The sequence below is a fragment of the Bactrocera dorsalis genome, chromosome 4 (assembly GCF_023373825.1).
Source record: "Bactrocera dorsalis isolate Fly_Bdor chromosome 4, ASM2337382v1, whole genome shotgun sequence".
Lineage (NCBI taxonomy): Eukaryota > Metazoa > Arthropoda > Insecta > Diptera > Tephritidae > Bactrocera > Bactrocera dorsalis.
In genome coordinates, this window is record NC_064306.1 from 5,428,278 (window position 1) to 5,449,853 (window position 21,576).

The window sequence follows — 21,576 nt, forward strand, 5'->3', positions numbered from 1 at the left end:
AAAGCGCATGGGCATGTAAACGTGTGGGCTTCGGCGTTTGGTAAAGAATGTATAATTCTAGACGCGGTGTGCACTCTGTAAATATAGAGAGAGAAACAGAAAAGTTGCGAGTGTGTTTAACAACAAACTGCAAAGGAATTTACGATTGAAATTTGACGCATAAAATTGTAAAAACAAAAACAGAAAAAATAATAATAAAAAATAATAATTTAAGAAATGCACACTTAAGGAATGTCCAGGCATTTTTTATTACGCATTTCTTAATAACTGCTATCGCATGCAGTGCGCGAGCTTTAAACGTGATGACCTTTTTCGCTGCTGACTCATTACTTTTGTACTGAAATTTCTGTGGAAAAACAAAAAGGCTGACAAAAGGCAAAAGGCTGATATAAAAAGAAAAGAAAACAACAAACAATTTGCAATGACAGCGGCAAAGTGGCAGTTACAAGGCAATCAACGATTGGATGCAGTAAATGGCACGCTTTGATTTATTACACAGAAAAAATTTAAATATTGTATACTTACATATATTACGCGCGTGCAAAATGAGAAAGGCGAAAACAAGACGAAACAAAAACAAAAACAAAATAAACAACACAAAAACAACGAACAAATGTGCAAAACAGGCAGTAATTAATTGCAATGTGCGCATTTCACGACACAGTCGTACAACAACCGCAACAACAACGCCAACTAAATGCAATGCTCCAATTGTGCTGACAAGTTATGCACAGAATTATGCACACACGCGCACGCATACAGTCATACGGGCCAGCCGAGAGAGCCAGCGGTGAAGTGAAACGGAAGTACGGCACAACGATCGCAGCATGACGCGCGAGAAAGCGAAAAATTCCAGCCAATCAACGGGCACGACGCCGGAAGTTACAAGTGGCGAGCGCAACAGTGTGAACTATACAAGGAGAAGGATGTTGACACAAGCAGAGCGCCAACAATAAAACCAACACAATTGCACAGGCGGTTGACAAGCGTGAGGACAACAACAAATATTACAAAAACAAAAATAAAAACATAAAAAATAATTTGCGCAATAAAATTGAACAGAATAAGTGCAGAGATTATGAGCAGCACGCGTCTAAAATGAATACATGTAAAAGAGAGCGCAAGGAGAACAAGAGCGCGAAAATTTAATTTCCAGAGGCATTGACATCACAGTAAAAAAAAAAGCTTGCAAGAATACAGGAAAAATTCGTAAATGTCATTGCAAATAATAAAATTAAAAAAAATATATAAATTTCGCAAACATTGCACTATGCAAACACGCCGAACTTAAACAGAACAAAACCTGCCGCTATTAGCGTGTATTTTGAAATATGAGTATAACCGGGTACAAAGCAGCGCCAAAAATCAAGAAACCTTAGACAGCTGGAATGCTGATCGACGGCGGGCGAAGTTCAACGGAAATGCGTCAAGTGCTTTTACACATGCATTCATTTAATCACAGGGTGGCAGTGGCATCGAAAGAGAGACAGAGAGCACACAGTAAACAGTAATTACATATGGTATATAACTAAGTGACGATTCACACAAGTACACTTTTGTGGCCGCAATTTGTAGCTTGTAGGTTTGCGAGCCACGAGGCTGAAGAGTAACAAGCGGATTTTGCTAGGGCCACACATATTCGTGAAAGTGTACTGCTACTTAATTTAGCTTCAAAGCTTCTGTTTGCACGCGTTTTCAAAAGTTTGTTTACAATATTTTCGGAGATTTGCATTCGGTCATCTATTTTTTGTGCGTAATGTGTAAGTTTTGAAATATTTTTGAAAATGTTGAATATATTTGAATATATGTTGAATATATTTGAATATAAAGCCCGACTTAAATGACGCGATAAAATGGCATGTTCACAATCGAAAGCGATGATGCCGATAATGAACAACAAAAAAGCCGAGTATGAATTCAGACTTAGCGTGTATCTAATAAGAAAATACAAATTTACAAGTGCGCGCAAAAGTGCATTCGCAGTGCGGTTTTCCGCGAAAACTATTGCGCCTTTGCAATTATTTATTTACATGACTATGTACATACAACCAAGCGCCACATGACAATGCAGTTATTAATAGAAATTTCGCATTTTATTTACCGGATACGTGACGTCAACGGGAGTTAGTGAAAGCATCAGGCAAATAGAGCATCTGCCTTGGCAAGCCTTAATATTCTATAGTTTAAATGGAATGCATTTTTGTGATGCTCTTCTCCTTCTTTAGCATTACAGCTGTTTTTATAATGCTTAGCATTACTTTTATTAGTATACATAAATACATAAGTAAAAACTGACGAAAGTAGAAAGTGAGTACACTTCTGCGAATTTAATCGCTTGACTAACATTTTATTTAATGCGAAAAACGATTACTCAGTTTGACACCTCTGATTTAGTGTGAATTCGTTTCAAGTGGCAATTTTCATTCGAAAATGGCAATATTTTATAGAACAAGCAATAAACCCTCTAATGTGCAATAACTGCCTCACGATCAAGCAAAGCGCCTAAATCATTTCGAGTGTCTGTAAATGTTTGGATCATGAAACAAGCAAATAAATTATCGGCGGCATCAAATAGACATCATTTTCCTAGCAACCTGTTACATATTAAAAGTAATGTATAGGTGGCAACACCGCATGGTTACAAAACAATTAAATATTAGAAATTATGTTTAGCATTTTTCATAGGACTCTCCAATAAGCTTAACATTTTATATAGTAAACAAGAAAATCGTTAAATATTCAATAGTAAAACGAACAGACGCCGACGGTGGAAGCTGAGGAAGATCCTCACTGCGTTGGAAAGGTACCAAACTGAAAACTCGGCTCTAACCGCGTACACCAATTACCACGACAGCCGGTTCTACGCACCGGAATTGACCCGCATTTGATCCGACCAAGGGCTGTGATACTGATATCATCGACCTCAACACCCGCGACCCAAATGGGTCTGGCAGTGAACGGGGGCAAGAGGAAATATCTCCTGTCATCAAACAAACAGTCGTCGCACTTACGACTTGGCTCTCACGTCACTGTTGACAGTCATAACTTTGAAGTTGTAGATAATTTCGTCTATTTAGAAACCAGCATTAACACCACCAACAATGTCAGCCGGGAAATCCAACGTAGGATTACTCTTGCCAACAGGAGCTACGTCAGACTGAGTAGGCAATTGAAAAGTAAAGTCCTCTCTCGACGAACAAAAGCCAAACTCTATAAGTCGCTCATAATTCCCGTCCTGCTGTATGGTGCAGAGGCTTGGACGATGACAACAACCGATGAGTCCACGTTACGAGTTTTCAAGAGAAAGGTTCTGCGAAAGATTTATGGTCCTTTGCGCATTGGCCACGGCGAATATCGCATTTGATGGAACGATGAGCTGTACAAGGTATACGACGACATTGACATAGTTCAGCGAATTAAAAAACAGCGGCTACGCTGACTAGGTCATGTTTTCGGGATGGATTAAGACACTCCAGCTCTGAAAGTATTCGACGAAGTACCCGCCAAGGGAAGTAGGGGAAGAGGAAGACCTCCACTCGGTTGGATGGACCTGGCTTCGATTGGAATGTCCAATTGGCGCCACGTAGCGAAGAGAAGAAACGACGCCAGTAAAGAAGAAGAAGAAGGGCTGTGTTTTCGGCGATCTAACCCCGTTCGGATCGGCGAGTTTTAATTTAATGAATAACCGCCTACACCGCTTACCAATAAAAAAGTAGAAGTATTTATTCTGGCACAGGGTGGTACAATATTCGCACACTTTGTCAAACCTGTTTGTAAATGCAAATATTGTACGGAAAACTCAAAAATTTTCCACGTACTACAGCGCACCCATTGGGATCCATCTACTAATAATAAGCGCTCAATAAAAATGGCACCGTTAACTGCTTTGAAGACCTTGTACTTGAAATAAAACGGTATTGAGTACCACTTTTAACGGCAATAGGCCGTTATGGCCAATGTTAGCAGACCGCAAAGTGGATCGCTGTCAACAAGAGCAACGTGCAGTCGTTATAATTTTTATTAAGCGATAAAAGGTGAACTATTAAAACGTATAACTACAATCACCGCTGTGACAAACGGCTTCAGCTTCACAACTGGCGTAATTTGTTGGTAACCATGCGATTGCATACAAAATTAGCCGCATTAGAAAAATGACGAGAGCGGACCGTTAAAAGCACAAGGAATTCAATGAATGTATAGTGCTGCCACATATTCGTCTATTTGTTGACTGTCTTTGGTAAGAGTGACTCGGCGGGAAAATGGTGAAAGAAGTTAACAGCGCAGAAGACAGTGAACAACGCTGCGACGCTGTTAGCCGTTCATTTCATTGTTAAATAACTTGGCACGTTTTGGAGATTTAAACGTTTGAAGGAATGCAGACATACATACATCATACATATCTACGTAGACACAATTGGCGACCGAGCAACGGTATTAATGAATGAATGTTGAAAAAAATGGAGAAGAATGTTGATTGCTTGCGGCTCACACAATGGTGATAAATTGACTGGTGGGATGGCGGGAGAAAGTCAACGCGTAGAAAGCGGTAAACAAGCTGATGAAGTGGATGAAAATATAAGATAGGGAATAAAAAAGTAAAAAAAAACATGAAATTTAGAAAAATTAGGGCAAACTATAAAAGGTGCTCTTGTTTGGGAGTAGATATTTAATTAACAGATCATGTGGAAATAATGGAGAAAACGTTGGAACTACGCAGTACGGATGGTCTCGTAGCTTATGCTGTTGTTGAAGCCGTTATCTCAAACAGCCTATTTTGGTGGCAAAGCGCTAGTCTACTAACGGGAGGGCCAGAAAACGCGCTGTTTCAAGGTGATCGGACCATGGGGAAGGGTGTGTTAAGTGAGTTGGATTTCTGGCGCAAACAAAAAGGTAATCATGTGCTGATATGTAGAGATCGATTCTGCGTAAATGGAAGTTTAACTTGCTACAGTATCTAGAACGAAATTGCGTGAGTGTTACTCCAGATTAGCGAGACAACTCAAGCTCTTCTTATGCTATTGGTGGTGGGAAATTAAGCACCAAGGACATCATTCAATGGCAGGGTGTCATAAATGTTAATAATTCCACTGTGAATGGCGTTAAGTATACATCTAAAGTTTGACGAGTCCGTTGTCTGATCGGTAAGGTGTTCAACATCGTCAACGCAGTATAAGAATGTTTTTTTGATGCTCCTAAAAAGCGGCTTCGTCCCGAGCAGCATCGTTGATGTAGTAGTTTACCTTCGAACATAAGTCATTTATTATATGTATTTCCCGACGTGAATATTGTTAAACAATAAGCGTATGAGCTGAGGGAAATTCCCTCTGGTAGTTAGGGAACTTTCGATATGCAGATATTGAGAAGTAGCGATGAAAGGACATCCCTCTGCGAAAGTGGAACGCTTTCTTTAATTCTTCTTAAATTTAAATTTTGATAATACGGATGAACTGGAAGACGCGTCAATTATTCGATGTATTTTAGTAGCGTTGTATGATTAACTGTGTTAAAAGTTTTTGATAGATTTAACGCTAAAGGATCGTATTCTCACAGGATGACACCGCGAGGTATTTGAACAGTTATAACACTTAACGGAAACCATGTTGGTGATCTGCCTGGTTAAGTTGGTAAGTGAAAGTTAAGGGTAACCTGTAGCTCGCGTAGTTTTATCGATTTAATGACACTAGGAGATACGAATGATCTTGTATTCGAAGCGCTTTCGGGAAACGAATAATCGCCGATTGTTATTCCTTCTAAGTTCTAACTATCTGACCTGTGGGGAAATTTTAATAAGTCATATACTATATTCCGCGTGATCCCTTTCCAAATTGCGCAAAAAAAATAATAAAAAAAAAAAAAAAAAAAACAAATATATATGTATAATACTACATTATACAAAAAGTCCGAAACCGAACGTCAAGTACAACGACCCACCAAAAGTGAATGCTTTTGCAAAAAAAAACAAAATAAAAAAAAGCAAAAAAATAAGAAGTTAAAAATAACTCAAAAGCGTAAAGATCGCAAATTAGCAACGCAAAAACGCGGCGAAAGCGTACAACAAAATGCGCGTGTGGTGAATATTAACACACACACAAAGTAAAATAAAAACAAAGCAAACAACTATTGCAAATCTCGAAATTAAGCAAAGTATAAGCCATAAAATATATGAATTTCGCATATAAAGCCAAAATGCTGATAAAATCTCAGCGAAGATCAAAGTTAGCGCACTGAATAGCACAAGCAAGCGATCAACTGTTTTTAACAACGAAATTGCGCCGATGCGCTGTTGTCAAATCCACATTATTTCATAAAGTTTTGGTTTTAACGAGCATAAAGTGATATTCCGCCGCCGATATTTTCGCACGCCATTGACATTAACGGAAGTGTGCGCACAAGAAGAGCAAAACTGCGCTCAAGTAACGCATCCGCTCGGCGCTTGCAATAGATTCGTTGTGAACGAATGTAATGCAAATGTATAGAAAAATAAATAATAATAATAATAATAACATAAATAATTACTGATAAAAAGCGGTATTGTGTCTTTTGTTGTTGTCACTATAGAAATCACTTTTTCAATTCTAAAGTAGAGTATAATGCAGTTAGGCGCAAAATTTTTTATTGACTTGATTATTTCCGCTTATTTGTTTTTTGCTTTCTATTTGACAAGTTCGACACTACGTTGTTTCGGCAGGTTTGGAACCAAGGAAAATACTGTAGCTTATTGCATGCGAGATATATTCATTATATTTGGATCAAGTGAGCTCCGAACAGGGACTTACGGTTATCTAATATCTGTTTGTGTGGTCAGGTTCAGATAAGTTGTGATCGAGGTCATCCGAAGGTAAACCCAGGAAACGTGATGTTTCGACTGGGTCGAACAATAGGGAGGGGGGATGTTAGAATTCTAGGGTCAGCTGAACATGCAAAATGTAGTTAGAGTCATGCGTGGACTCGCTGCATGCTGGGCATGCATTTGTACGCTACGGTATTTACTGAGATGTGGGGAACTTAAGTAGGAATTTAGCCTGTTCTTCTTCTTCTTAATTGGCGTAGACACCGCTTACGTGATTATAGCCGAAGTTTTCATTGGGTGTTTTTTTTACGTGGCGGGTCTCTAACTTAGCGCACAACCCTATGTAGGGGATGTTTGGCCTTCTCACTTTAGTTCGCCTTAAAACGGATGTTCTTAGGCTACCCAGAGGATACTTGGCCAAAGACCGGAAGTCGTGAGCTGCTTGAGCCATATGTAAAAGAATCGTTTCTGGACACTCCCAAGTGAATGGCGATCAAAGAACTTTCCTCACTTGCGTGAACTTCTACACATGACACCCTCCTCCTTTAGCCTGTTACAGTATCCAGAACGAAGGGCAAAAATCACTCAGTATTTTGTTGGGTAACACAACGTCTGCGATGGTCTGCTCCTTCAACGTCCACTGTTCTCCTCTGAAGCCCAAATGCTAAGCGCGGGAATTATGTAGATTGGTTGACGGGTTATCGGTAGAGCTCTCAACAATAATTTTGATATAGCTTTCTATTAGTATATTCGAAATTTTTACTATCTGCTATCTTCGGTCTTTACTTTTCATTGGTAGTGTTTTTTACGTGGCGGGTTCCAAACGCAGCACTCAACCCTGTGGAGGGTATTTTTCGCCTTCTCATTTTAACTCGCCTTCAAAGGGATGTTTTCTGGCTACCCAGAGTATACATGGCATAGGACCGGAAGTTTGCGAGCTGCTTCATTATATGTAAAAGAATCGTTTCTGGCCACTCCCAAGTGAAGTTGGCCACGGCGAATATCGCATTCGATGGAACGATGAGCTGTATAAGATATACGACGCCATTGACATAGTCCAGCTCTGAAAGTATTCGACGCAATCCCCGGGCCGGGGGAAGCAGAGGAAGAGGAAGACATCCACTCCGTTGGAAAGACAAGGTGGAATCTCCAGTTGGCACAACTTGGCGAAAGAAGAAACGACTTGCGCGCTGTTGTTAACTCGGCTATAATCGCAAACGCGGTGTCTACGCCAGTACAAAGGAAGACTATCTTCGGTTAACATAAAGTCTGAAGCCGGATCAAATTAAACAAAACTTCGATGTTTCTTTCCACCTGTCTGCTTTAAAAGTAAGCAAGGCATCTGCTTGATTATCCTGCGTATTATTTGATAAGTAATATACCCATTTTTTTATGTTTTGTGCAGCACGCTGTATGTCACCGAGAAACTTCAACGCCAACAATCAGGCAGCAGCTTACTTCTAAATTCACGCCAAACTCCATAGTTAAAGTAAAAATACAAATGCAACACTGCGTAAAACAATCACACAAATAATACCAATTCACACACACATACGCGCAAGGCAGTAAGTAAAAAACGCAGACAGCAACCACCATTATAATTAGCAGACGATTGCGGCAGCACAAAAAATACTAATAAGAAGCAGCAGCGCGGTAGAAACAACAAAGGCCAACCAAGTGAACAGCAAATAAAACTAACAATAATAACGCCGCCACCAGCACCGCGCTATGCGTTTGTGCGACACAGCAACAACGCCAAAACTCGAATTCAGCTCTACCGCTTTATATTGTTATTTTTTCGATGTTTTCATACAACTACGCATACAGCAAGTAGGCAGCGCGTCACTGAATTTTTTCCCTCTTCACATAAAATTTTCCTATTTGCTTTTGTTGGCATTGCTGTTGCTACAGCTCCCACTGTCGTTGCTGTTTAATTTTTTTTGTTTCTGTCTCTACTGTTATTGTGCTTTAATACTGCTCATGGCCATTCGCTCTTTGTACTCCCATTTATGCTCTTTCATACTCATATCTTATGACGTCGGCAATGCGAGAATGCGCAGCAAAAGCAGCGGCGGTGGCGGAGGCGTCAGTATTTCTTCTGCTCTGCTCAACGCGTCTGCACAATTTTTCTCCAAATTTCCTTTTTAATCACTTCTATTTCATCCCACTTTTCGTCTACTTTTTATGCTAATAGCTTATATTACCCTTCTTTCTTATTGCTACACTTTTCGTTTCTCTTTTATGCAATGCTTCTTCATCGTTTTTATGATGTTTGCTGGTTCTTGCTTCTACTTTTCCTACCTTTCTGTCTGCTTTACATGGCTCAGGTTGAGACAGCGACGGCGACGTCGACAGCAGCAGCGTTCTGCTACAGTCACAGTCGCTACACCCAGAAAAACTAATTTCTGGCGAGTTTAGCAATATTTTGCAATATCCTATTTCTAATTTTCACTATTAACTGTATTTTAGAATCTGTAGTTGAACACAATACAATATTTATTAGATTATTTAGCGCACCTTTTGTTTTCCCGGCCACAGGGCATTTGTTTCGTTGTTGCCGACTCGCTGTTGGCTGGGTATTGGCCCGCGTCACTGGCGTCGTTCATTCATCGGTACAGCGATTTTGTATCGTTCAAAGCTGGCGTTGAAATATCCATATCCAATTGGCGCTTGGCGCTCAAAAACTTAGTGGCCACAAACACTGTTTTTGAAATATTTCAAATTTATCTTATATGAAAATTACACCGTCGTCGTCAAATTCAAAAAGTACTGAGTTACACAAATATAGAATGATCAAAATGTATGATCAAAACGGAAAAACAGTTCGTCCGCCAGTCCAATTTTATATAGGCGGCGGCGACAATGACGACAAAGACGACGCACCAACGGCTACCGCACACACACACGCGCACAAACACAGACACTGGGCGCGGGCGGTGCTTTGCGGGACGACGACGACGAACACCGCACTTGCAAATGGCCACACAAAATATTTTTTCTTTTCACCAACAATATCTGCAAAATTACACGCGCGTCTCACTCACATACAATAACCATACTTGCGTTGGTTTATTCCGCATTTTTTTAAATAATTTTCAACACATAAAACCACAATTCTTTTTTAGCTTGGGCTAGTGAAAATTTTTTGTATTGAAATTCACACACAACACACACAAAAGAAAGAAGATTCTCCTTTGCTTGCTGCTGCCTTTTTCTTCTTCCACACAGCTCTGCTTCTTCCTTTGCTACTTCTACCAAAGAACGACGACGACAATGGTTAAAAAGCAACGCGGCGAACGAGTGAGCGAACGAAACCATAGATAAATTGATCAGAATCTCTTTTCTTGCTCTCTCGCTTGTCAGCTGGCAGGGCACCCTGATCTGTTTTTTGAGTTGGCAACAAAACACAATCAGGGTGGCGCCAATCAGCAGTTAGTCAAAAAGGCGGGATGCCAGAAGAGCAGCGCTATAATTACTTGACGAAATTAATGTGAAATGAAATTTCATTGAACTGTGCGAACATATTTTGGCAAAATAAATGTTTATGTAAATTAATTAACGATTTTGCATTTTAGCATTTATATATGTATGCATTTTCAAAGTGTTTAATTTAGTGTTTTGTATAATTTATTATATACCCAATCTAATATTTTCAGCAGTGGCATCATTGGCAAATGTTATAAAAAATGCGAGTTTTGACAGCTCTCTCTCGAACCAAAGAGTCTCGTATCAAGTTATCTATGAACGAAACGAACTGATTCCGCTTTTGCTGTTTGGCAATAGGACAATGGATAAGAAAATCCAAATGGCAGAGTTGCTTATAGGGTGTACATTGTTTGGTTGAATAGCAGCTTATTGCACATATCTGGCAAGCGTGCTTAATATATACAAAATTTATGCTCTTTTTTAAATTAAATTTTTAGAAAATAAAATTCTTTTAAAGCGCTTTCGTCAAAGTCCTCTCATTGCTAATAATTTCATTTAGAAAATGTGTTTCAAAAATGAACCAACAGCAACCCTATAAGAATACGTTCCAATTTGAACACGAGCTAATATGCATTCGGCTATACTATATGTTACTGCTTAGAAGTACAAATGAGAAAAAGAGATGTCGGTATATACAAGGAATTGCAGAATGATGTCGCGATTAAAGGGTGTTTCACTTGAAACTTTGCTACTATACATATCATAGAGAAGGTTCATGGCGTTGCCAGTTTTGATATTTCATCCTTCGAAAGGGTACTATTTTGGATGAGCGTGTTTCACCACCGTAAATTATTAGCGTGTTTCCCCATAGTTTACATCAGGGGGACGAAAATTACAGAATTAAACATTTTGAGTGTTAAATGATAAGGACTATGCTTATTTCAATTATTCGTATATTTGCAATTCGCAAACGAATAATTTATAGATGTCTTCTATATATTTTATATCAAAGCCCACAAGCATGTACTTCCAAATTGAACTATTTCATCATGAATTCCTTGAAATCTTTTGAAATGTATAATATAGTCATGTTTATGTTGATATCTAAATATTTAATTAATGTAGATTTGATAAGATAAATATAGATAACGTAAACGTTCTGTGGGATAACCAGGGCTTTGCAGGAGAAACGAAGGTAAATTTGTATTAATTTTTTTATAACAAAGTTTGTAAAATTTTTTATAATAAAATTTAAAAAGTAATGCTTTATGTAAAACATTTGTCGAAAAAGTAGATATAGTTGGTAATAACATTTAATATGTAAATGAAAGTTGGCAATGCGACCGACCATAGCCCCTCTTTGACAAACACTATCATGCAATTCTATCAAAAACACAAAACAAAGTGGATTGCATATTAATATATCCATCTTTAAGCACTGTTATAAAAGCAAAAAATAGATAAAATTACTTTTAAACGGGTATACACGATTTGAAATAGTTTCAAATCAACACCAACATTATCAGAAGTTATTGTTGTAAAGGAATAAAGAACTTATAAAGTCGTTCGTCTATTGGTAAGAACAAATTACCGGCTATCAAAGTATACAAAATAACGAAAAACTTCTATAAAGTCAACTGGGGGCCTGAAGATTAAAGTCTACCATAGTTATTTGCTACTAGAGGCGAACAAAAAACCCAATAGCGATAATAAAAAAACGTATAGAAGCATTGTAGAGGGTTTTCTTAACAGACATGACGCCCTTCGATGATTTCGCATATCTGATCAATCATGTATTGTTGGGCGATGAACCGGTAAGTGCTTTCAAATTTGCATATAAAAATTCACATTAAAACAATCGAGTTTTAAAATTTTAATTTGTGGGTATTTACTTCAATAGACGATCGAGGATTTCATACTGCTGGTGGGCACGCTGGTGGCATTTATAGCGTTTATACTCTGGTGTTGTTTTCCCATACAACCGAAGGTAAGTGTTCTAATGAAATTTTTCAAGATGTTGTGCTTTGAAGTGAGTAGCAAACTGAAAAAGGTTCATGATCCAGAACGTGTAAATTTCAGAAGCGTAAGCTGGTATTTTTGTTTTGGCTTGACTGCTAATGTGGTAAAAGAGTTTTATTAAATATTCCCAAATATTTTACCTGCTTTCGAGCTATAATTATGTTTTTGCTAATTTTCTTTTGTAGGATGGTACTAATCATCGACAATTCTCTTGCAAATCCCTACAAAACTCACTTGAGTCTGCACAGGTGCATAGCAGTTACAGCAAATTGGCGTATAATGAATACACAATGAAAAGTGGCGGACATGTCTATCATTGTTGTACTTAATTAGGTAGCAGCGATGCGTTCTACGTGCGTGCGTTATAATTGAAGAATTAAAAAAAGTAATACATTTCAATTTATGCGAAGCGAAAAATTATAAAAAAAGACGCGCTAAAGTATTTAGCATAGTAAAACAAAATGAATTTCATGGAAAGAGTGAGCCAACTACCCAAAATGCAGGTAATAAAAAGTAAAATCGAATAAGCAAGAATCAAGTGCTAAAGGACTTCTATAAAAGCATATTTATTATATAGATATTTTTAATTAATTAAAAAAAAGTAAAACAGTCAAAGTCAAATATATTGCCTATATACATTTAAATTTATTTATTTATTTAGTAATAGTTGTAGCGTGAAATAATAAGAATAATATGTTAAGTTCAAATTTAGATGAAAACAAGGCTGCGCCTCGCTAAAGCGACGTTCGTAATGTAAAATGAACATTAAATGACAAAGCATATATAATTTAATTTTTGTACATGCAATTTCACTGCAATTGGAAACGCGTGTAAATAAAATAATTTCATTGTAATAAATGCATTGATTAAAGAATGACACACACAAACATACATACATTACATATATACTACATTTAATACATACATATATACACGATACCAAATAAAACAAATAACGTTGAAAAAAACAATATGTTTAAGAGTAAGTAATTATTTGCTGAGGGTGCTTTTCCGATCTTTTCTTGTTAAATATATTATTCTTATTATTTGTTTATATATTAACTTTTTAAGCGATAACAAAAAAAAATGAATTTAGTTACAAATTTTATGATCTTAATAATCAAACCCAATGTGTCATAACCTCAATATTTTTAAATTTTCGAAGCAATTGGTATTAGTTCCACTGTCTAATGTTTTAAGCCAAAATAACAAATTTTTAAATAAATGACAAATTCAACTATTATTTTGTACGTTTATTTTATGAATAATAAACGAACACAATGTGGCATAACCTCACAATTTTTAAAGTTTCTAGAAAATTTGAATTTTTTACACTGTAAATAAATGCACCTTACTGCTTGTTTAGTTTATTTTTTGTTTGTATTGACTTGCCTTTTAAATTATTGCCTTTTTGTTAATACATTTTTATTAAAATATTTTTAGGTTAAGAATTGGCATAGATAATTTTTTGAAAGAAAATTTTAATTCAATTAAAGTTATATAAAGGAATATTGCGAGTTTTAGTTAATTTTTTGATTTTTATAAAGTCTAAAATAGTGATCTTGGCCATTGAAGAGCATATATTTTTGTTTAAGCGCATTTTAAATTTTATTTAATTTTTTTAATTAATTAATAAAATATTTAATTTAATTAATAAAATATTTATATTATAAAAACATAAAAGTTCTTTCGAGTCATTTTGTAAGACCCACAAACTAGTATTTAATCATTACATAATTCAAAATAAACATAAATATATAAACAAATACATAATTGTATATATTTTTTCCTAGTGCTAAAAACATTTACTCCATAAATTAAAAAAAAAAACAAATCTTTACAATAATTATACCTGCTAAAGAAAGAAAAAACGCCAACTAAGAATAAAAGTACGAATTAAAAGAAAATAAAGAGATTTTTTACTTTAGTGGAAATAGTGAAAGACTACTATATTAAAAATACATATGTATATATTAGTATTTTATTTTATTTTACTCATTTTTTATTATTACTTTGCACTTATTTTTAGTTCAAACAAAATTATATAACAAATACTTTTTATTTTTACTTTATTTTTAGTTAAAAAAAAAATGTTTTCAAAATATTTTACAAATACTTTATTTGCATATAAACTTTTTATTCTTAATTATTATTCTTATTATTAAATTTTCTATATTTTTTGTTGTCTAAAATAATAAAAGTCTTTGTGTAATTGTTTAAAAATTATTTATTTTCTGTTTCTATTACATCACTTGCTTACATGCTAATTCGTTGTTTGTATGTTTTACATTTTTAGTATGAATGTTTGTCGTCTCTTGTGTGTGCAGTTGGTGAAAGCAGTTTCAAGATTTATATACATAGGTTGTTGCGGCGAAAGTTATTGTTTGTTAGCGCTTAGGCAAATTCAAATCCGGATTCAAATTTAGAAAAATTACGAGGTAAGATGAAGTTAAATAATTTTGGTCGTCTAAAAAACTCAATTAAATATGAAAAAGTTACTGAGCATACTTAGCACTATATATCGCCTAAGCTGATACGTCTGTCGTATTATTTTATATTATTCAAAATCCTGCAGTTAAAATTTTAATTACATGCACAATATCTTCAACTTTATACTCAATAGTATTACAAACATCTAATAATAATAAATAAGCTAATATATATTATTACTCAGTTGAGTATATATTCATTAAGTACAAGTTTACATAGCCTTTCTATTGCGAAACGGTTTTATATAGTGTCCGTACGCACAATTTTCCAGCCGCCTATTTCTACTTCTGGCACTAATTAATTGGCTATAGCACAATTTTCGGCTAATTTGTAATACAAAAAAAATATCTACATACATATTATACAATAATATGAACTAAAATCGGTGTAAGCAAATGCTTTATATACTAAATTTACAACTTAAAAATTACATAACCTAAAAATTCAACAGCTAAAATTTGGCTTCGCATTGTGTAATTAAATAGATTTGGTGTTTTTATACATCGTACTTATAGTACTAAACAGTCTTAATTAGCTCACGTAAAAAAATGTTGTTTTTTTTACAAAAATATAAAAGAAAATACTAGAAATAGGTTCACAACACACTACTCCATCCATTTTTACAATTTTCGATTTTGCTCACTAGCATTGTTTTGGGAAGAACACATTCATCTCAATCAAAATTTGCAGGACAATGAATACTAAGTAGACGCCGATCAAGGCTATGCCTGCGCGTTTCGTCAGCCGATAACCGCTAAAACTCAATACGAGGAAGAGCGATAAGGTGCAGAGTAGCAGAATGATAATGTTGAATTCAATACCTTGCGCGGCAATCTGAATCATAGCGCTGCCATCTGTTTTGCCATAATTCATGCAATTTTTAATAAACCATGGCACACCCAGCGAGAGTAGGATGGCAAGTGAGTTGGCGCCCAGCGAATTGGAGACGCCAATGCCGTTTTCACCTAAAAAAGAGAGAGAGAGAGCAAGAGTGATATAGTAAATATAATATTATTTGTTTGATTGGAAAAGTGAGTGATAAGTTGTAAAGTAAATAAAAGAAGAGAGAGAGAGAGAGAGTGTGTTAAACTAGTCAACAGTGAGTTTTTTGAGTTTTTAAAAAGTCTAAAAATAGAGTGGGAAGACATAAGCTGAAAGAGAACAAAAAAGCAGTGAGAGAGTGAGTGTTACTTTTTAAAAAAAGTGAATATAGTACGAAAAGCGTTAGTTGCCATATGTTCGCTAATGTGACGTCAGAAAATTATATGTGTATAAAAAATTTAACACGTAAGACAGAGACAGAGAGATGCTCTATTTACCATTGCGCAATGAAATACAGCTGGAAACCGCCTCGGGCATAGTTGAACCGGCCGCCAAGAAGGTGAGTCCCATAATTATTTCAGGTACATTTACCGCAACACCTGTAATAGGACAAAACAAAATTATATATTTATGTTTTTTTATGTATTTTTTTTTAATTATACTATATTATATAAAAAATGTTTAAGCTTGTATTAATTTCTAGTCGGAATTGTGTTTTTTGTCGATTTTTCTTCGTGATCATATGCTCAGTGTACATCACATCAGACAATTTTTATAAGCCAGCAAGATCGCGTGATCGCTCAGCGTATGATATTTTTCAAGTCACATCAATAAAAATTAACTTAGTATAGACGCAAACCTCCTTACAGTAAATTGATTAAGCAAAGACGCAAACGTTTGACATTTAGAACTAGCTCGGACACAAACTTCCGCCTAGAGAGTTTAGCTCAGATGCAAACTTTTCACAGTTAATGGGTAATTGTACTCAATATCATCATATAATGATCATTCCAAATACATTGTGTGATCTAGTTTGTAAATCCCAGAGTTTGCTAATTATAAAACAATCAAACGGCTGATTAATGTTTAATTAGGAAATGTAAATTTTTTATTTGATGGATTTGTTGTCAGTTAGATTGACTTTGAGATAAATAAATTCCGCACTTGAGCAACCCTTATTAACTATAAGTTTAATTAACATAAAATTACGAAAGTCACTGCGAAAAATTATCTCTTGATTAATTTATACGCAATTTTAATTAATTACTTTGCACAGCCGCATTAATTTGATTTACATTATTATCATACATATAATAAAAATGGGTATAAAATAATTTTTACTCACCAAATGCGGTCAACATCCACACAATCATATAAGCATTGAGACCAATCGCAATGATGCACATCACAAATGACAGTGGATAGAGGCGACGATGATGGGCGGGATTGGGTATAACAAATGTGAGTGTAAATTTAATGGGAAATATGAAAGCCCACCAGAATTTTCTAAATGCCGTCTCACCATGTGGCAGTGAGAAGAGTTTTTGCGGCTGCGGTTGCGGTGGCACGTCATCGCTTTCGTCGCTAGTATCTGCAGAAAAAAAATTAGTTAAAATTTTATGCATTCTAATTTTATTAATTCTAAAAATGATTAAAAATATCATAACTTTTTCATGAAAATATTGATTTCGATATTTTATATATTTTTATAATTTTTTTTATGAACTTACAACTTTTTGAATGCGTCAAATTCACTGTCGATGAGGTATTATCGGGTAAATTTATCACAAATAGCCCATCACCGCCCAGATGATCCTTTTTAAGCGGCAGTCGCGCCTTAGCGCTATTCTCTGGTGGCTCGGTAAAATCTGTAGAAGAAGAAAATTAAATATTAAAAATAAAAAAATATTGTTAAATAATAGTTAAAATATAATAAAAAAAATATACAAATACTGGAGAAATAACTAAAATTATTAAAAATAATAATAATTAAATATTTGAAAAAAAATTGCAAAAATTAAAAAAAAAAATTAATTAAAAAAAAATTAAATTAAAAAAAAAAAATATTTAAAAAAAGTATTAAACAATAAATAATATTTTAAATAAGTAAATGGTTATGAAAAATATAGAGTATTAATAATGGCATAAAATATAAATAAAATTTATCAAATATTTGCAAAAAAAGTTATTATAAATAAATACATGAAAATATATAAAAATTACTACTTTTAACAAAAATATAATAATAAATACAAATATAAATATTAAAGTACTAATAATTGCATAAAATATAATTTAATATGTATTTATTTAACTAGTAGAGTCCACAATTATCGATTAATTATCGTCATTAGATTTTAAATTTTTTAATGCATAATATTATTTTGAAAATCAGTTTTCATTAAAATATTTTTCTCATTTTTAATATATTTTTCTTCTGTTCAACCCATATATTCCAATTTTTTTTTTCAAAATATTTTTTTTTTAATATTTTTTTTTTCAAAATATTTTTTTTTTTTCAAAATATTTTTTTTTAAAAATATTTTTTTTTCAAAATATTTTTCTGAATTTTTTTCCATTTTATTCAAATTGTTATTATTTTTTTTTTTTAATTATTATATCCTTCAAAAAAAAACGTTTTTTTTTTTAATTTTTTTAATTTTTTTTTGTGTTTTAAATTTTTCTTATTTTATTTTATTTTCTTTATTCCAGTTTTTTGTTCTCATGTTTACTCACCATATCGCTTCGATATGCAGCAATTCATCTTATCCTCTACGAAAACACGTATGGCTGGCATAAATTTGTTGTTGTTAAACGTGAGCAAATAATAGAAAATGAGGAAACCCATCATGATGCATGACTCGGTGAAGCTGACATAGCCGCCCCAGGCAAGTATAATGAGTACAATTGTATTAAAACTATATATGACACAATCACGCGCTATAGGCCACCAATCCAGCTGGACGGGCTGTGGAAGAGATTAAATTAAATATAACTGGTTGCGTATACGCCACGTTTGCTACTACTGTCTTACCTTTTTTACGACCAACGCCCCCAACGCCGCCACGCCCAATGTATTGAACATCAGCGAACCGATAATGGTGCCCAAACCCATATCCGAATCCGTTATAAGCGTACTTATCGTATTCGTAAAGAATTCGGGCATTGAGGTGGCGGTGGCCATAAAAGTCGCCGCAGCGACATCTTTGGATAAATTCAAATCTTCACATATACATTCGACGGTGGGCAGGAAATAGTCGTTGCAAATAATAGCGAGCAATATGAAGAAATAGACGGCGGCAAAGACATGCAACACGACCCAGCCTTGACGTAATTGCTCCACTGTGCGGTGAAAAAGAGAGGTGAGGAGTGTTAAGTGTGGTAAGTGATTTTTGAATGTTTTTTTATTAAAATTTATTATCATAAAATTAATTTTGTTGCGAAAAGTTTATCAAAAAGGCTATATTTTTTTTTAAATAAAAATTTCATTCCTATATATAAATTTTTATCAAAAACTAAAAACTTTATAAATTTTTTTTACATAAAACTTTTACGTTTTAAGTATTTTTCTATAATTCCTACTTCCCATTATTCTATAAGTATTTTCGTTAAAAAACAACGCTAACAAAACAGCTCAACAAATCGTAAATATTTTATAATCGGTCAATTTTCGGTCTCCTATAATCTCAGAAATCGCCTCCTTCAGTTTGCTACCACCTTCTAATTAGCGGGTTTTTCCCTACTTTTTAATTGGATGCCACTGAGTTAGGCACTTACAATGTTGATAATAAAATAATTAAAAATAATTTTACTGCAAATTTACTGATGTCGGCCGATTAAAAAAAACTGACGAACCCTGCGGCGTACTTATAATTTCAATACGTCTTAATATCGATAAGCGTAGTGAAAATGTTATAAAAACAATAATTATTTGTATTAAAGTTTTTAATGAGATAAGCTATTTATTATACATAGCTCACACGTTGATATTGAAATACATAATACTGAGCTACACGAAAGAATCTGCTGGGCTTTTTTCACCGAAGCATTTAACATTAACTTTCTTCAACTCAAAGCTTTTAAAAGCTGATAATTTAGAATATTTTTGTTTGTTATTGAATTTTGCATTGTGTAATCCGGCTTTCATGCTTTGTAAGCTGATGTAAAACACGAGCTTTTCAAGATTTTTCTAAAAATTTCAACTTAATTACAATTTACTGAATTTTTTTCAAAAGTTTTTAAACTGCTGCACAGCAAATACATTCAGTATGTGCTGTCGATTTCAAAAGCTCAAATCAAAACTTTTAAAAGTTTAAGGTTTTGAGCTTTTCAAACTTCTAGACATCTACTTTAAAACTTTTACTGAACTTTGCACTGAGTTTTTTTTAAATTTGCTCCATAAGCATGCATTCTTTATTGCATATTAGGAAAGTTTGGAGCTTTCACGTTCACTAAGCAGATGCGGAACTAGAGCTTTTTCAACGTTTTTCTAAAAATTAAGCTTTAATTATGAATTGTTGAAAAGCTTTAAAGCTTCTAGAGCGCAAATATGTATATTCATATCGTGCTTCTCTGAATTGAAAAGTTCATAACTTTCTTTTAACCTCATTCTGAATAAGAAAAATTGAGCTTTGAAGCTTCAAAAGCTAAACTGGCTAAGTGTTTTCGTTAAGAGTTTTCAAAAATATCGAAATATTATTTAAATAAAAAGCTCTTGCGAGCTTTTTTTTTTATAAAAAAACAGCAGCTACTTTTTAAATAACTATCCGTTTATATTTGAAATTTATATCAATGGAGCTTCCAGCGCTTTAAACTAAGCTTTGCATATGATAGAGATTTTTCAAACTTAATTACAAATTATTGAAAAGTTCAGTGTGCATTTCAGAATTCTAAAGTTCAACATTTATTTTGATCTAAAGCTGACTTATAAAAATTGAGCTTTTAAGCTTTGAAGGCTTAACTAGTTATGGTTTTACGTTTATACGCTTTTAAAAATATCCATATATTATTTCAGCAAAATTTTAACTGTTTTTTATTTAAAAGTAGCAAAAAGCTTTTGAGCTTTTTTTTATACAATTCTGTGAATTATTTACAACTTTCTACGCTTTTAACAGCTAGTAAAAAAATAGTAGCTAACTTTTAAATAATTTTGTATTTATATTGCCGCACTAGCAATTTAGATTAACTGAGCTTTCAGAGCTTTTAAGCTGTTTGCCGATATTTTTTCTACTCATAAGCTTTACGCAAAGCTTTAAAGCTGTTTGCCGATACTTTTTCTACTTGTAAGCTTTACGCAAAGCTTTAAAACTGTTTGCCGGTATTTTTTCTACTTGTAAGCTTTACACAAAGCTTTAAAGCTGTTTGCCGATATTTTTGTAATTGCAAGCTTTATGAATGTACGCTCTCCGCACACATTTTTAGACTTGTTTTCTTTAGACTTTTATTATATTGTTGTTTTTGTCATCATTTATATACATACATACCCGTGAAAAATTCAGGAAACTCATCTAACGGTGTACCGGTAGTATCCTCTTCGCATAGCTGTGTATCACGTGCCAATGGCTGATGTAGTACATATTCAATATATTCTAAAGTTTGCTCCAGAAACGTTTCATTATATTCTGAAAGAGATGGGTATGAAATATGTTTAAAAAATATTTGAAAAAAATTAGAAAAAATCTAGATTTTTGTATAAAAATTTTGTATGTTAGTTTTTTCAAATTTTTTAAATTTATTTTTTTTTTTGGCGTATTGGCTTTATTTATTTATTATTTTATTTTTTTATTTTTATTATTTTTGTGTGAAAAAAATTCAATTTTTTAATTATTTTTTTGTGTGAAAAAATGTAAATTTTTTAATATTTTTTATGGGCGTATCAGTATTTTTATTTTTTGTTTTTGTTTTATAAATTTTATTGATATGTTGTACTAAACTTTTAGTACTTTGTCTTTAAAAAATATTTTTGCTTAAGTTTTTTTTTAATATTTTACTAATTTTTTACATGCCTTTCAGCTTTATTTATTTTCTTT

The 21,576-nt window shown here is 33.8% G+C and overlaps 3 protein-coding genes across 8 annotated transcripts in view; 1 reads left to right on the forward strand and 2 right to left on the reverse strand.

Moving 5' to 3' along the window:
* LOC105232092 (serine/threonine-protein kinase minibrain) overlaps positions 1-10,115 on the reverse strand; it is a 71,586-nt gene extending 61,471 nt beyond the window's left edge. For both annotated transcript variants that reach the window (XM_029552798.2, XM_011213695.4), the window contains exon 1: positions 9,308-10,115. The gene's annotated coding sequence lies outside the window, so the exon portion shown is untranslated. The remainder of the gene's footprint in view (positions 1-9,307) is intronic.
* Positions 10,116-11,588: 1,473 nt separating this feature from the next.
* LOC105232093 (uncharacterized) lies at positions 11,589-12,642 on the forward strand. Of its 2 annotated transcripts, XM_049454451.1 has the most exons (4): positions 11,589-11,792; positions 11,850-12,030; positions 12,117-12,203; positions 12,421-12,642. In XM_049454451.1, the coding sequence occupies exons 2-4, from the start codon at positions 11,971-11,973 to the stop codon at positions 12,562-12,564; spliced, it is 291 nt and encodes a 96-aa protein (XP_049310408.1). In that variant the 5' UTR covers positions 11,589-11,792; positions 11,850-11,970; the 3' UTR covers positions 12,565-12,642. The 2 variants fall into 2 exon arrangements, with proteins under 2 accessions (XP_049310408.1, XP_011211998.1); XM_011213696.4 differs by having other exon boundaries at positions 11,589-12,030.
* A 1,796-nt stretch (positions 12,643-14,438) lies between these two features.
* LOC105232096 (sodium/potassium/calcium exchanger 4) overlaps positions 14,439-21,576 on the reverse strand; it is a 33,937-nt gene continuing 26,799 nt past the window's right edge. For all 4 annotated transcript variants that reach the window (XM_011213700.4, XM_049454447.1, XM_011213702.4 and 1 more), the window contains 7 exons: positions 21,031-21,168; positions 18,582-18,889; positions 18,284-18,515; positions 17,278-17,415; positions 16,893-17,138; positions 16,045-16,146; positions 14,439-15,690 (listed from right to left, as the gene is read on the reverse strand). In XM_011213700.4, the coding sequence (XP_011212002.2) occupies positions 15,368-15,690; positions 16,045-16,146; positions 16,893-17,138; positions 17,278-17,415; positions 18,284-18,515; positions 18,582-18,889; positions 21,031-21,168 (1,487 nt within the window). In that variant the 3' untranslated portion in view covers positions 14,439-15,367. The remainder of the gene's footprint in view (positions 15,691-16,044; positions 16,147-16,892; positions 17,139-17,277; positions 17,416-18,283; positions 18,516-18,581; positions 18,890-21,030; positions 21,169-21,576) is intronic.